The 15,737-nt window shown below is 47.0% G+C and overlaps 1 protein-coding gene across 1 annotated transcript in view; it reads left to right on the top strand.

Annotated features, from left to right (window-relative positions):
* NR1D2 (nuclear receptor subfamily 1, group D, member 2) overlaps nt 1-3,150 on the top strand; it is a 22,680-nt gene extending 19,530 nt beyond the window's left edge. The window contains 1 exon segment of the mRNA XM_010584358.1: nt 56-3,150. Coding sequence (XP_010582660.1) covers nt 56-252 — 197 coding nt within the window. The 3' untranslated portion in view covers nt 253-3,150.
* The last annotated feature ends 12,587 nt before the right edge of the window (nt 3,151-15,737 follow it).

Raw genomic sequence — 15,737 nt, 5'->3', positions numbered from 1 at the left:
CTTTTCCTCTCCCCCCCCCCCGCCCTCCCCCCCCTTCCGCCCCTCTTCTTTTTAGATCGCTCCGGAATAGAAAATGTCAATTCTGTGGAGGCACTTCAGGAAACACTAATCCGTGCATTAAGGACCTTAATCATGAAAAATCACCCAAATGAAGCCTCTATTTTCACAAAACTTCTTTTGAAATTACCTGACTTGCGTTCCTTAAACAACATGCACTCTGAAGAACTCTTGGCCTTTAAAGTTCACCCGTAGGCCTTTAGGTCTCATTTGTACTTGGACTTGCCTCGTGTTAAACTGTTTTGTGCTAAAATATGTATTTATACAGTTGTACCACTTGTTGGAGAGAGAGAGTTCACAGACTGTGAACAATCGATAGCTGTCCCATAACCATGCAATAACGCTTCAGCAGGTGCTTTCAGCTAACAGCGGCACAGCATTCAGAGTCCTCCAAGACGTCCACACCCAGCTGTGCCACACTTCTGCAGAAGAGGTTGCGATGAGCCGGAGTAAATATGGACTGTTCTTTCATTTAGAAAAAATAACCACCACTGCCCTCTCATGTAAACTGAACGCAAAATAGCTGTGTATGTGCATACAGAGCATGGAATGGGGTGGGAACAATCCTGCGCTAATAGGAAAATGGAAGAGCTGTTTTAACTGGTCTTTCACTTATCTAATAGATGTATGTCAGTGTCTCTTGATAACTCACTCATGGTTTCACTGTTGTTATTCCATTAAACCTGATGGAATGATTTCAGCCTGCACCAACTCTTCACTGAGCGTGTGTTCATGCCATGTGTATATAATATAAATAGTTACGTAATGAGTGTTTATGGCTATATAAAGTACAGAGTTGTGTGTATATATGTGTATGTATATAAATAGTTCTATACATAAAGTATACATATAATTTCTTCACAATATTTTAAACTGTGAAGGAATTTAAACTTACAACAGAAGGTGATCTATGGAAAGAACCAAATAGATGCACTTTGCATATTGCTGAACTAATTATCTGAGCATTTCTAATTTTTAGAAAACATCAAATTTGCATTACTATGCTGTGTTTGTTAATTTAAAAAAAAAAAAAAAAAAAAAAAGGAAACAGAGTGGCACCAAAGGGGCAGAGTCAGATTCAGCTTCCAGAAGGGGTTCGTAGAGAATCTCAAGTGGAGATGGTTGGTTGTGGCACTAATGAGATTGATTGTCAGTTGCCACTGAGGTTCTTACATTCTGATAAAGGTTAAAGAAGCACTAGATGCTCTTCAAAAACTTCAGCACAGCCAGAAAGAAACTATCAGATTAATAACAGCATCTATAAGAAAAAAAAAGTGGGAAAAATGTATCCATGGTAGCGTTTGGGTGTATGTGTGTTCTGTGACCGTTTATTTCTTGCAATACATCATTTTGCTGCTTCATTGCTAAACAAGAATTGAAAACAGAAATGTGAGATTCCCCATGTCTTTTCACAATCTGGGCTTTGTGGTTCCTATGCCTGTTCTTCTGGAGCTCTCCATTGGTGTGTGTGCATGTGGGTGTGTGTGTATGTGCAGAGAAGGTGCACTGGATGGTCTGGATTTTTTTCTTAAAAAAACACCACAAAACCCAAACAAACAAATGGGACTTTTTTTGTTGTTTATGCCAGTAGCAAATTACAAAGCAGATCCTCAAGGCTTAAGATTCTGCTGTTTTTTCCATGTAGGAAAGCGGCTCTCTATGGGTTTTCTCCATTTGTAGCAGGACCTGGCACCAGAAAAGAGAGATTAAAAGAAGTCAAAGCAGTTGCGTTAATTAGTTACGTTTATGTTTTGCTAATGTGGGAAGAAGATGCTCCATTAACCTTGTGTTTAGTTAACTTACCTTGGAGGTAGCTCTCTGGGTCTCTAGCATTTGGTAACACTACTCTGTGGAGGGAGAGACCTCTCGGTTTGTTACTGCATTTTGATGTATGCAGTAGTTTGAGGCCAGGAGCCAGCAAGCCGCCAGACTGCAGAGCTGCTCCTTGCCGTGCCGAAGCATCTCTTGCACAGCGGCGCGTCCATGGGCGCTGGCGTGTGCCTGCCGCTGAGCATCAGGAGCCAAGCAGGGGAGGGGAGGCTTGCACCCTGCCATGGCTCCAGTCACCTATGGGCTGGGGATTTCCCCTCGGAAAGTGGTCAGGAGCGCGGGCCAGGGGGCCGAGCAGGAGGGGGCAGGTGCTCGAGTAAGAGCTGGGGGAAATGTGGTGTTAGCCTTGGCTAAGGAGCAGCAGAGCCCACCCTTTCCCCTGCGCTGCAGCTGCTGCAGGGAGAGTTGTCCTCCTGCTTCAAGCTACTTTAGCCGCTGGGTAACGGCCCCTTGATACACACAATTTTGCTATCCAGATGTGCTATCGGGGCATAGTGTCCTAATTTCTGTTAACAGTCTGCATCTTACCAGTATTATTTGTTTGAGAGCTTCACTGAATTACGCATTGAACCATTCAAACTTTAGAAAGGACAGTCACATGTTTTGTATTATTTAGGAGCTGAAATGACTTCTCTGTAAATGTGGAAAGTACGGTTAACCCTTGGTTGTTTTGGGAGGGAAGGAGGCTTCTTGCAGAGATTGCCACCCTACAACTATGTTTTGTTGTGTTTTGTTTTATTTTGTTTTTCTTCTTAAAACTGTATTATTAAGCCTTTAGGAATGTATAACCAGGACTGAGTAATTACTGCTTATTAAATTTTTAGTTAGATTGACCATGTATGCCTATAGATAGATATTCTAACTTGTGCAATTTCATTTGAAATAATCTTCCTGTACATAATGGAAAAACTCATATAACAGAAAAAAAAGCCCCAAACAGATTGACTGAACAAAAAAGTTGATTAAAGTACGGTTCAAAAGTGACCCACGTATTATAAACTCTAGCTGGACTCTTAGAAGAAAATCTAAACTCATCGTGTTAGCTGTGTATTGTGAGCTCTTCTTTTACTGTGTCACTGGTTATACACTTGTTAAACGCTGAGATAATAGACTTCATGCCAGGCATTTGAGTACTGTAGATTGGGTCATTGCTGAAAGATTAATGTACTGTATGACTTAAATGAAATCTTTATTCTTGATTTTATTCTTGATTTTGTTCTTGTTTTAAAAGATTAAATATGGGCATTATGTCAGCAAGCTAAACTGTGTTTCTGTGTTCTTTGTATTTTTCTGTACGAAATCTGGAGGGGAGGATAGCACGCTGAGATGAACAATGCAGAAGTAACGGATGAGAACATCAGCTGCTGTAAGGTCACAGGGGCTGCGCCGCTGCACAGTGGCTGGGAGCCCACATCTCGGTCCGCCTGAGATACTGGTCCATCTTGCCAGGTGGTTGGATGGGGGCATATGAAGGCCAAAGATCTGTTTGGTTTTTCCCAGCTTGATTTCCTAGTCTGAAGAGTTTACTGTTTTAGGAGATAAGAGAGGCTTCTCCAGGAAATACTGTATCTATCGGTGTTTAAAAAAAACCCCAAATTAAAACAGAAACAAAATTATGACTGCCGGCACTGGAAAAAATAACAGCACAAAAAGGCTTTCTTTTTTCTTGGCATGTGTTCTCTGGTGGCATGTTTGCATATGGCTTTCCTTGTTGCCACCAAGTCTGAGCCCCTGTGAGTGGGGCCGTGAGCCACGGAGGTCCCAGGGCCTGGGAGGTCCTTGGGAAGAGCTCTTTCCAGCTTTCACCAGGATGCTCCAGATGGGCCATGAGTAATTTTTCCCTGTTTGGCTATAAGAGCCTTACCACAGCAAATGAGGGGGATGGGAGGGACACTTCCCAGTAAAAACATGACTCCCTTCCCTGCTCTGCCACCCTCCCAGTTTGGCAAGATGCTCTGGGGTTGGGGACATGAAGTGTTTGCGCTTGTTCATGGGAAACTTGCTGGGCTTGGAGTCGGCAGCGCCGACTCAAGTGTGAATGTGCCCCCAGCAGCCTGCCCCGTCGCATGTCCTCACTCCACGAGGAAATGGTGAATGTCACAAGGAAAACAAAGGTATGAGCATTGCTGTGTGAAAGTAGAAACTGATGAGGGTGTGGGCAGCCAGCTACCTCCTGCTCGGGCCTGTGACCCATGCATGGGCTGTGTGTGGGGTGGGAGGGAATCAGCATTTGCAACTGAACCGCAGAGCTCTTTGATTACAGAAACAGTTTGTACAAGGAAATAATTGGCACTTCCTTTTCTTTGATGAGTACAGCGAACAGCTGCCAGAGCCTTCATCAGCAAATACCTTTTTTTTTTTTCTTTCAATTTTTTTTTTAAGGTTGAAGTTTGGAGCGGGCAGGGGGGAACATCCAGGTAGGGGGAGAGCCTGGACACAGCCACCCCTGACAGCCAACAGAGCTGCAACGGGCAGCTTGGAAAAAACATTGCGGAGGCTGTGCTTGCTGGGCAGGAAAGTTGGTCAAGGACACAGCCACGTTGCCAGCGAGAGAGAGCAGCTGAGCAGGCGTGCGTGGAGGCTGCAAGGCTGCACATTTCTGGTTATCAGGAACAAACAGGTCCATCCACGCCAATAAAGCTTCCTTCCGTGCAGACACTGCTCTGCCGTGCCAGGCCCCTTCACAGAGGAGTTTATACTTGCTGCAAACGTACCCCCTAGCACTTCTGTTTTAAGGCAGAGCATGCAATGATAGAGAGCTGAACTCTGCTGTCTCCTATAACTACAGAAACAAACCACTCCTGCCTGTCCTGAATCCCTAAGGCAGGCTGCGTGGTTATCGATGATGGTTGCTCCCCTGCATTGCTCTCTGGGAGAGCCTTTGCCTTTGGATGGAGGAGGACCTCGGGGTTACTTATAAAGCTACATGCTTAAAACTGGGAGGAGTATCTCCTTGAAGGGCCCTTCTTTCTGCACATCGCCCTATACCTCAGCTTAAGAAGATTGTGGCTTGAATTATTTCGTGCAACAGCATCGAGTGCTACTTATATAAGGTGGTATAAAGGCAAATGCGACATGTTAAAAGCCCATCTGGCCCAGAAATTGCAGCTCAAAATGAAGCAAATCTAGAGAGGCCTGCTGGATTACTGCTGTACAACAGCTCTTCTCCATCATGTGTGATGCTCTGTAGACCTCATGCAGGCAGCACGGGAGGCTAGATAATTGCTGCCTTGGTTTTCATGTACTTAATGCAGATACTCAAAGCTGCATGATGCATAAGCAGTGGTGACGGTTTATAAAATGAGGCTGACACTAATGCCCACTTTTATGCCACTTTTGCAGGTTCGGCTGCCAACACACAGCTGAAGATTGCCTCTGACCTAGGCTGGAGACTGACTCAGTTCCCACGTAGTCCTGGAATATGGGAGGATCTTGAGGAGAACCTCAGGTACCCCTCGGTCCTCTTCCCTCTGCTCCTTTGGCCCAAATGCAGGTGCAGAAGCCCCGGGAAGCAGCCCAGGTCTGTGCACAGATGTGACATCCTGATAGCTGACTTCTCTTCGGCACAATACTCCGGGATAGAGAAAACACATGGATAAATGGCCACCTAACATGTGCGCCTGAGTCCCCAGTGGCAGATGACGCAAATTATTTAACAATGCTGCATTTCCACGATGTCTAAACTAGTACCTCTTAGCCTGGCTTATGGTGCAGAGATCAGTCCACGCTGCATGGAGGATTTTTTTCTTTTCACCTTTTTATCCTTGCCCAATAGTAACCTCTCTGGCCTCTTCTCATGCTGCTTAATGGGGTGTGTGGCTTGGCAGCCCTATTTCCTACTGTGCAGTGTGCATTTGCCCTCTGCATGCCCATGCACAGGCTTCCCCTTGTTGCTAGTTTGGCGCGGGGCCAAACTGACCCCCTGACATCTGCAGGGGAGCATCTGTCTTCTTAGTCCCTTTATAAGAGTATAAGCAAAACTGCTGGGTTAATGCATCAGAAAACAAATGCTGGTTCTTACATGTCACAAGGGGAATTTAGTCATAATTATTTACAGTCATTTGCCCTGTGCCTCACAGACGAGCTGTGCTAAAATAATGAGGTATCAGGAAACCCAGTTCTGTCACTCAGTGGCTGATTTCTTTTCATTTATCTGCACACAGCGAATGCTGTGATAAACCTGGGTGTAAAAGTACCATTTTTCTTATAGGTGCTTCACCATAGGAGAGGTTTCTCCACTGCTTTCTAAGACAAAAAGTGGGGTGTCACTTTTTAACTTCACTGTAAACAAAACTTTCTGGGTAGCTAACTTCATGTAAGCTCTGCCTGGGGTTGTTCTTGCATAGGGGCTTTGTGTGAACATAGGTGGGCTGAATTAAAGCACTGCTGCGAATAGCCAGAAGGATCGCCTGCCAGCGATACCAGGAATTACCTGGCACCTGCAGCAAAAAATTCCTTGGCATAAAGGAGCAGGCTGCGGGCTCAGCCTTAGCTCCTGCACTGGAGGGCTGTCAGCCTCCCCTGGCTGCCCCATGGCACCACAGCTCCTGGGTCACGCTCAGACCGTACGTCTGGCCCTGAAAAGCCTCCTGATGCACTGAAGCCAAGACAAGAGAGTGTCACATTCAGAGGGTTGGAGGAGAAGGCAAACATGGGATGGGTGGGGATAATAAGGCTAGGTGACTACATCCACAGCTAGTAATTATTTTCAAATCATGGAGAAGGTCCCTGTGTTTGCTCCTTCCCACCTGCCAGGTTTCTGCAGGTCCGTAACCAGGTCAGGATCTTTAAAAATAGTTCTAGAGCTGGAGAGCAAAGTGCTTGCAGGCTCTGATGTCCACGCTATACTTGTCTGTGGTGTGGCTCTCCAGTTGTGGCTTGGCCTCCAAACATGCTCAGCACAAACCCTGGGTGGCTGCTGCAGAAAGCATTTGCTTTGCCTCTTTACCCATCTTACCCCCAAAATGGCCAGAAACAGTGCTGTTGGAGCTAAGTTTGCCTTAGTGCTGCAACAGTTTCCTTGTTTAGTTCTAACATTTCATTAGAAATAGAATAAATAAAACTACGAGACCCCCAGAACCAGAGCACAGCTTTGTCTGCCTCTTCGCATATGTCTGCAGACATGCATGTGTGCCCTCGCCATCACGTAGTTACTGATAGCAATGACTGCCTCTTGGCTCACAGACTGGCGTAATTTAGGCTCAGTTGCTAGTTCAGCCCAGTGACCTAACTACAGTACTTTGCACTTTACAAACCATCTCATGTCCACCAACGGCTGAGGCTTCCGTGGAGGAGAGATCAACCTTAGCCTGGTCCTGCTGGGGTGCAGCCGTGTTTCCGTGCCAGTGCTCTCCCAGTCCAACACGTGTGCATTTGTGCACGCTCAGGCTTGGCAGTCCCGTGGCCGGCTCAGGGATGGGAAGGTGCCCTCCGGAGTGTGCATCACCACCTGAGGCAGCAGCGGCAGCGCCTCGGAGCCCGCGGTGCTGCCCTGGCTGGCCAGGCTCGCGGTGGGAAGACCTGAACAAGGGCGACCACACAGCCGTGGGTCACATTCCTGGTGTTGTTGCAGCTGTGGCCTAAAATGATAAACCGGTCTAGTAAAGGCGAGACCTAGAGAGGAACGGCTGGGGTTTCATCTCTACTCTGTTCTTTACTCGCTATGTGCTCTTGGACACGTCACGTACCCTTGCTCTGCCTGAGCTTCCCTTGCTGCATAACACAGCACTGACCACATGTCAATACCACGGGCTTTCGTTCAACGATGTTAGCTGACTGCTGGGAGAGCCCTGACAGCAGCCTTTGTGTTTCCCAAAGTGCTGAAGAGCTGCCACGTATTAGCAAGGGACCTTCCTGCACTGGAACTTAAACGAGTGGCTACCAGGGTGGGTTTTGTCTTCTCTGGAGAGTGTTAAAAGATATAAAAGAGTGCAAGACTCCAGTGCTTCAACTCATTAATACACTAGGACTTTACTAAAGTCTAAAAGGAGTACCTTGAAGGGCAATGGTGTTCCTCATATCTGAAGAAAGTCTAATAACAGTAAGAACAACATTTAAAAAGGATTGCATAATGTCGTTAACTTCACCTTAAACCTAGTCTTACAGTTACCAATGGACCATATGGGTTCACACCTCCCTTGAATGAGTCATGGACAGTGTGTTTCCTTCATGTTTCCTCTTGATACAGGTATGACCACAGCCTCCTCTGTGCTGAGAATAGTTTCAACATGAAGGTCTGGCTCAATGTCCAAGTTCTAGCTTTGAATATCCAAATGTCTCCAACACAAGCACTTTAGAAAGGGCTGTATACACAGGGCTGCTGGAGTGAATTCACTCATCAAACCACAGCTCAAGGTCTTAGTCATTTTGCTGGTACAGAAACCAAACCATTTGTGAGGACCTTGCTACAGAGAGTGGTGACAAGGTAAGCACTACTCGGCCCCAAAAAGGCAGGTTAAGAGATGTATTGGTTTTATGTGGCAAGGTTTTGGTAGCGGGGGGGGTTACAGGGGTGGCTCCTGTAAGAAGCTGCTGGAAGCTTCCCCTGTGTTCGAGAGAGAGCGAGCCTATTCCAGCCGGCTCTAAGACGGACCTGCCACCGGCCAAGGCCGAGCCAATCAGTGATAGTGGTAACGCCTCTGTGATAACATTTTTAAGAAGGAAAAAAGTTGGGATGCGGTAAACAGCCACCGGAGAGAGGAGTGAGAACATGTAAGAGAAACAAGCCTGCGGACACCAAGGTCAGTGCAGAAGGAGGGGGAGGAGATGCTCCGGGCGCCGGAGCGAAGATTCCCCTGCAGCCCGTGGTGAAGACCCTGGTGAGGCAGGCTGTCCCCCTGCAGTCCAGGGAGGTCCATGGTGGGGCAGATGTCCACCTGCAGCCCGTGGAGGACCCCACGCCGGAGCAGGTGGGTTCCTGAAGGAGCCTGTGACCCCGTGGGAACCCTGCGCTGGAGCAGGTTCCTGGCAGGACCTGCGGATCTGTGGAGAGAGGAGCCCACGGAGCAGGTTTTCTGGCAGGACTTGTGACCCCGTGGGGGACCCACGCTGGAGCAGTTCGTGAAGAACTGCAGCCTGTGGGAATGGCCCACGTTGGAGAAAGTTTGTGGAGGACTGTCTCCCGTGGGTGGGACCCCACGCTGGAGCAGAGGAAGAGTGTGATGAGCCCTCGCCCTGAGGAGGTGAAGCAGCAGAAAATAACATGTGATGACCGTAAACCCCATCCCTGTCCCCCTTGTGCCGCTGGGGGGGCTTGGTGGAGAAATCCGGGAGTGAAGTTGTGCCCGGGAAGAAGGGAGGGGTGGAGGGAAGGTGTTCTGAGATTTCGTTTTATTTCTCATTTACCTTACTCTGGCTGATTTGTAATAAAAAGTGAGCTAATTTTCCCTAAGCTGAGTCTGTTTTGCCCGTGACGGTAATTAGTGAATGATCTCTCCTGTCCTTATCTCGACCCGCAAGTTTTTTGTTATATTTTTCTCTCCCCTGTCCAGCTGAGGATGGGGAGTGATAGAACGGCTTTGGTGGGCACCTGGCGTCCAGCCAGGGTCAACCCATCACAAGAGAGTATCATACTCCTCTGTTCCCCTCGCCTCTCCACCCAGCAGCTGTCCATCCTGCGTCTCCCCCAAATGCTGGTGCCCCTGCAGCAGAGAACTGGGCTCCAGTGCCTGGCTGTGCCCCCCTGCTTCTGCACAAAGGCCGACAGCTCACCCGAAACCCATCTTCATCGACCTCTTTAAAGCGAGCTGCCAGATGTTGCTCAGCAGCAGCCAAAGCTGAGGCCTGGGAGCCGCTCCACTCGTGCCAGCCTGCTGATGCTGCGAGAGAGGCCGTTCCCTCCATAAGCGGGTGGACTGGCCAGCTCAGAGAAGCCTTCAACCACAGAGCAAGATCTGTCAGCTCCTGCCAAAGCCCAAAGTCTTGACCAAGCAGAAACTAGCTGCTTGCGGTGGAATCAGCTATTGCAAAGGGAAGAAGTGCTTTCCTGCGGGAGGACCAGCTGCCCCGGCACAGCGTGAGTGCGCAGGAGGAGAGCTCACTTCCCCAGCCCAGTACTGGCCTCGCTGCCCAGCGTAGCCCTTTCCTGTGAGCTTTGAGCTGGTGGGGTCAAAAAGCCAGCGTGACAGAGGAAAATACAAGCACCTCAGGGAGAGAGAGAAATGCAAACTCCAGCAGGGAAAGGGCATTCCCTCAACCTGAAAAATGTAGTCCAAACCCCGTAATTTCCTTACACACCATTTGCGCCAGCATCCTCTTAGCTAGTCTCATCTAAGTACCTGGACATTAACCTACGGCCAGACACTGAGCTGTAGGTTCCTGCCTGGTTTTTCTTCCTCCCCTGAGGAAGCAGAGCCGTGTTATTCCCTGGTATTTCTGGAAGGGGGCACTCTGGCACCAGGATTGCAGCACAGCACGCTGCTGTCTGCGGCAGGGCCGCTCTCTGCTGCTGTTTGCTCCTCAGCCCAAAAGGGAAGCTGTTAAGAAAAAATAAACAGTTTATATCCAGCTTTGAGACAGAGACATTAGAAGAGAAGGATAAACTGCAGCTCTAGGGACAAAGATAATGTAGCAGTGAATTTATTGAAATGTCAGGGCAAATGGGAATGACATAACCAAATAATCAAAAGGGGAAAAGAAAAGAAAGTAACCGAGATGATAAAAAATTAAAATGGCAAACACAGCACGACAAGGAGCAATTACCCTGGGCTGGAAGCAAAGAAAATGTACAGCACAGAGATATACAGAGAGTAGTGTTAGAGCGCAGCTCGAAATGAAAACAATAAAACAAAAATATAATTAAGAACAATTCAAGCCACCCAGATGCATTCATAGTTCAGCTCGGATGCCAAATTCAGTTAATAACTGCTTCCAGCTGCTCAGCGATGCACAGCCATTTCTCACTGCAGCCTCTGCGTTGGAGCTGGGGAAAGCATCAGCCCAGCAAACAGGCGCCACGCTTACAGCACAGGGCAAGGGAGCGGGAGGGAATTAGAGGAGGGAAAGAGCCCTACATCACTGCTGAGCTTCATCAGGACTGCAACATAGTCTGCTGAACCCCTCTTGGCGCTGGGCACTTGGGGGTGTAGGGGGTGCTGCAGCTTTAGAGCCTGTGTATCAAAGTGATTCCTCTGTACGGTCTCTGCCTTCACCTGCTGTTTCTGCCGCTCGTCTCCCCTCATGGCTACAGTTTCTTCCAGCAAGAGAAAGATGAGGGCATAAGCCTTAAGAGCAAGCAGCCCATTACAGAATGGGGCTAAACAGCAGCCTCTATGCTTCCCCTCAGTCTGGGGCCTGATAATAATATCATCAGACACCTTTAATTTTCCTCCTTTTTTGTTGTTGATTTTTTTTTTTAGCTGTGTATTAGGATCCAATTTTTTTCAGTTTCTTTTTTTCCTTCCAAAACCAGGAGGGCTCACAACTTAACTTTTTCATGTTTAAACACAGAGATTCCCCATCCCCTGCCCAGCCACTGTGTGAGTGTGTGCACACACATACACGCACACTCATCTACATGCACTCTCTAACATGGTTCTAGCACCTGGGACTTGATGGAGCCCATCAGCTGCAGGCACGCAGGTGTGAACTTGCAGAGCTAGCACTCCTAAGTTTTCCAGGGGATGATGTTTGTCCTGTAAGACAAACCAGTCCTAACAGAATCATATAACCTTTCTATCACTGCTGAGAGGCGGGGCGTGAAGACTGTCAGCAAGAGTGAGAATAAAGCAAAGGCAGAGAAGAGGCACAGGGGGGAGCTGGATAACTTTTTTTCCCTCTCCATCCCCTTTTTTAATTAACAGCAAGTCTAGTCTGTGATGCTAGAAATGGCCTGTGTTTGTTAATCACAGCTCATTTGGTTGTGTAGGAAGACATAAACAGAGCTTCGCGTGTGACTGATTGGAGCTGCAGAGCCAGCCCCCAGGATTATTTTTGCTGCTCCCATGAACAGCAGCTCTTAACATCCTCATGCCGGGCTCCAACCCCAGAGGGTGCTGCTCTAGTCATCTGCGGTTGGGCTTTAGCTGAGAGAAAAGAATCCAGCTATGCTGTGCATGTTCTCAGGTCCCTGCTATGCAGTCCCACATCCCGCAATACCTCCCATCCTAGCCAGATGAGGTAACTATGTTTGCTTTGTGGCTTCTACAGCTTACTTTGTTCCTGCTCTACCCACTTGCTGGTCAAAGGGCAGAGACCTCTGCTCTGATCCTCTAGCACCTCTAGTCATCTATCCACTCCTTCCCTGAGCCGCTCCACACAGCCCCCTCCTCACCTGCCTGCCAAAAACCCTCTAGCAGCCAGCTGGCAGGTGTGCAACCAGCTTCGGACCCCCCCGCCATCCCCTTGGGTCCTGCCTGTCTGGCTGCCGCCTTCAGTTCATGTTTCCTGACGTGGGGCTGTTGGATCTTCCTCCCTCCTACCGGCACTGGCTTGCTTGCTGCTGACCGGCTCCGCTTCCCCCTCCTTAATGAACACGTGCCCCTGCGGCCTCTCCCATCCCACCACCCCATGACACTGGCAAAAGTTAGCAACAGAGACAACTCTTGTGTTTGCACGGAGAGCCTGGCTTGTGTCTGGGAAGCCCAATAGCAACTGATAGTATTTTGTTAAAGCCAAAATGATCAGGAGGGGGAAAAGAATAAAGGGATGACTTGTCATAAGACCAAGAAAAACGGTGTACCAAGAACTGAACAGTATATGACTGACAGTTCTGTAACGCTGTAGACCCAGCTGTTTCAGCTACAGCTTTTAAGCTGTTTAAGCTGAGTCAGCCATTTGAAGTATCTTGGTTTCTCTACCTATTGACTCAACACCAGGTTACTATACTAGAGATCTCAGAGAATATCTGTTCAGGTGGGAGGGCAAGAACCCAGTTTTGCTCCATGTAACTCGTGCCAAGACAGCAGCTCTGAATGATGGCAAACTTTTAAAGCAAGTTTGTAAGTGGATCTCCAGCAGCTCTGAATGATGGCAAACTTTTAAAGAAAGTTTGTAAGTGGATCTTCAGGACCAGTCTTGCACTTAAAATCTTCAGGCTACATTGATCTTTTGCTGCTGGGGAAACCCAGTTTACTTTCTTCCTTGTTTATATATAATCCTGATTCAGCTTTGAGGTGAACAGTCGTAGAGATAGGAAAGTCTGTCCTTCAGACACCCTGTGACTCCAATATTGCCCCTTGGGACTGATCTACAGTTCAGAAATGGCTTCTGTGGCAAGAGACCATGTGTCTGTCACAGGGCTGTGCTGGTGCTGGTACTGCTGGATAACCACAGCCTTTTCCTTCACCTGGAAAATAAAGTAAGCTAAGAGAGGCTTTCAAACCAAACATCTCTGAGACCCTGCCATACTTTTTGCCCACCTTCACCCCACATACAGGGACTTGCTGCCATCTCCCCCTACTTCTGGCTCTCTGTGGTCTGTGGTACATCTCCTGTGGCTCTATGGCCACTCACAGATTTTTGGTGTGTGTATCACAAGGTCAAGAAGATTGATCCCCAACCTTCCCACCCTTGGACATTCAGAGGGTAATTTCTGGGTGCATATAAAGATGACTCAAAAGCTCCAAGAGGATTTGAAAAGTTAATACTTACCTAGTTTTGTCTAAATTGCCATAATCACAGTACACCCCTGCAACAAGTGGTTTATGCAGGAGCTATAAGGATCATCTTATTCTTATTCTCAGGAGAACAACTATGTATCCCTGCTAAGCCAGTTGCATTTCCTTGCTGCTGGTGGTGAGCGAGCCAGATGATACAACATTTTCATCATCTCTCAGCTGAAGATGGAGAAGGAACTGAATAAACTCTGGTGGTAAATTTTCTATTTCTCTTTCACTGTCAGATCTGAGCCCACAAGAAAATGTTTGGCTCGTATGGGGAAGTTGGGGAGCAACCACTGAATGACTGATAGGTTATGAATTTAATGATACACAAGGCAGCCTTTGCTGAGAGCTTTGCTAGTTGCACCCTTCTCTGCTGAGGTGGGCACCTACATGCTGCACTGTTGTCTACTTGTGACTGCAGAAGACTTATGGTCTCTTGGAACCTGGCTGCTGGTGCGTGGACAGGGGGACAGCATCCCACAGTAAGCAGCGTGAGTTGTTATCTGAGGTTAGAAAGAGGGTTATTTAAATTCGTGCTCATTGGATGATTGCAGATGAGTATAAGTCACCAAGGGTTTTGAACGTATGGGTTCTCCAGCTGTGCTGCGGTGATTCACAGCATCATACCCTAATTCCGTGCCTGACAGAGATTTTGCATCAACAGGAAGGGTTTTTTCTCCATCATGCTAAAACTATTGTGGACTACCTCAGACATTTCAACACCCTCAATGATAGAAGGCCAAGTCAAGGAGATGATGCTTGGCTATTTAGCAATATGTGTATGTGGCAATATAGTTGTACAAGGCTAAGAATTTCTGCCATGTACTTTTCATCAGTGTAAGAGAAAGAAAGATCAAGTCAATCAAGCCTAATAGTGATTATGCATCTAGTTTTTGTTCAGCCAAAACAATGTCAAGGACAAGTTTTTCAAGAGCTCTTGACTATGGCAAAGAAGTGCTAGCTCCTTTTTTTTTTTTTGGCTGCTACTCTCATTAATTAACATGATTTGTGCTTCCATTGTGATAAGAAGCACTTCAGAAAGATGCCAAATATAAATATAAAAATTGACAGCAAAGTGAGATCAAACCAGAAGATGCTGGCTGAGGGAGACACAGTTAAGTTTTCCCACACCATCACTTTATTGTATTCCTTTCTTTAGCTGGGCCTTCTCTAAGGAGATCATAAATCCTTCAGAGAAGAGTAAGTCTTACTGTTGAGGCTGCTAATGTGAACAAAGATTGCTGAATCATCTCCCTGGCCTTCTTACCTATCTGCAGAATATCTAGAACACTTTGAGGGCAGGGGTAAATTATGAAAAAAAATACACCTGACAGTTGGGTTTTAAAGCTCTTCAAAGGTAAACTGCTTCTCTGAACTTTCTGAAACCACAAAACTGTGCAGGAATAATATTTAGATACAGTTCAAAAGCATCCAAATCCCTCATCAGACTCCAAAGTCTGCCACTTGGATGCCACACATCCCTCAAAACCACTACACAGCTGCATGAGCCCATAGATCACATGCCCCTTAGCATACCCTACAGCTAATAGTTTGAACCTTTGGAGGTGTAGTTCATCCATGAAGTCCTCTTTTTTCTAAAACTTCCTGGCAGTCCTTGTAACACTGGGGTGTGGCACCTCTAAGTAATGTAAACAACTCTCATCATCCTTATCAAGAAAGAACATAAATAACAAATTTAATATGAGGCCTAAAGTCTTAAAATAACTTGTTTAACCTCCTTTTCCTCTTCTCATTCTCTTCCCCCTCCAGAAGCTCATAGCTTCATCTTTTCAGCCCAACAGCCTTAGAAATAAATTGCTGGTAAATAATATATTTCATGTTTGATAATAAGAATATATCATGGGCTGCAAAAAGTGTTGAGCATGTTGATAATAATTAGCTGTGACTTCATACAATCTTTAACTGAAGCATGTCCGCAATTTGGGCATTTATCAACTTTCTCCCTTTTTCTCTCCCTCCCACATGGAAGCCTTTCTGTTGAAAAAGCACGGAGCTTGTCTTTTACCATAGTAAGGGGAACAGGGCCTCTCCTTTACCTTGAGGCCTCTTGATAGGCACTGTTGAGATCTCAATTCCTCTAGAAAACACTGAGTCAAAACTTATTGATGGAAGGGAAGGGTAAAACCCACAGAGGAACACGAAAACAGAGGGAGAGAAAGAAAGCACAATTGCAGGCATCTTAAGAAACTGGCATTTAAAAAAATAGGTTTTAGTTCTTTGTGTTTCATT

This window comes from Haliaeetus leucocephalus, unplaced genomic scaffold (assembly GCF_000737465.1).
Source record: "Haliaeetus leucocephalus isolate CR32 unplaced genomic scaffold, Haliaeetus_leucocephalus-4.0 Scaffold973, whole genome shotgun sequence".
NCBI classification, from domain to species: domain Eukaryota; kingdom Metazoa; phylum Chordata; class Aves; order Accipitriformes; family Accipitridae; genus Haliaeetus; species Haliaeetus leucocephalus.
The sequence above is the reverse complement of the archived record's forward strand: the minus strand, read 5'-3'. Positions and strand labels throughout refer to the sequence as shown.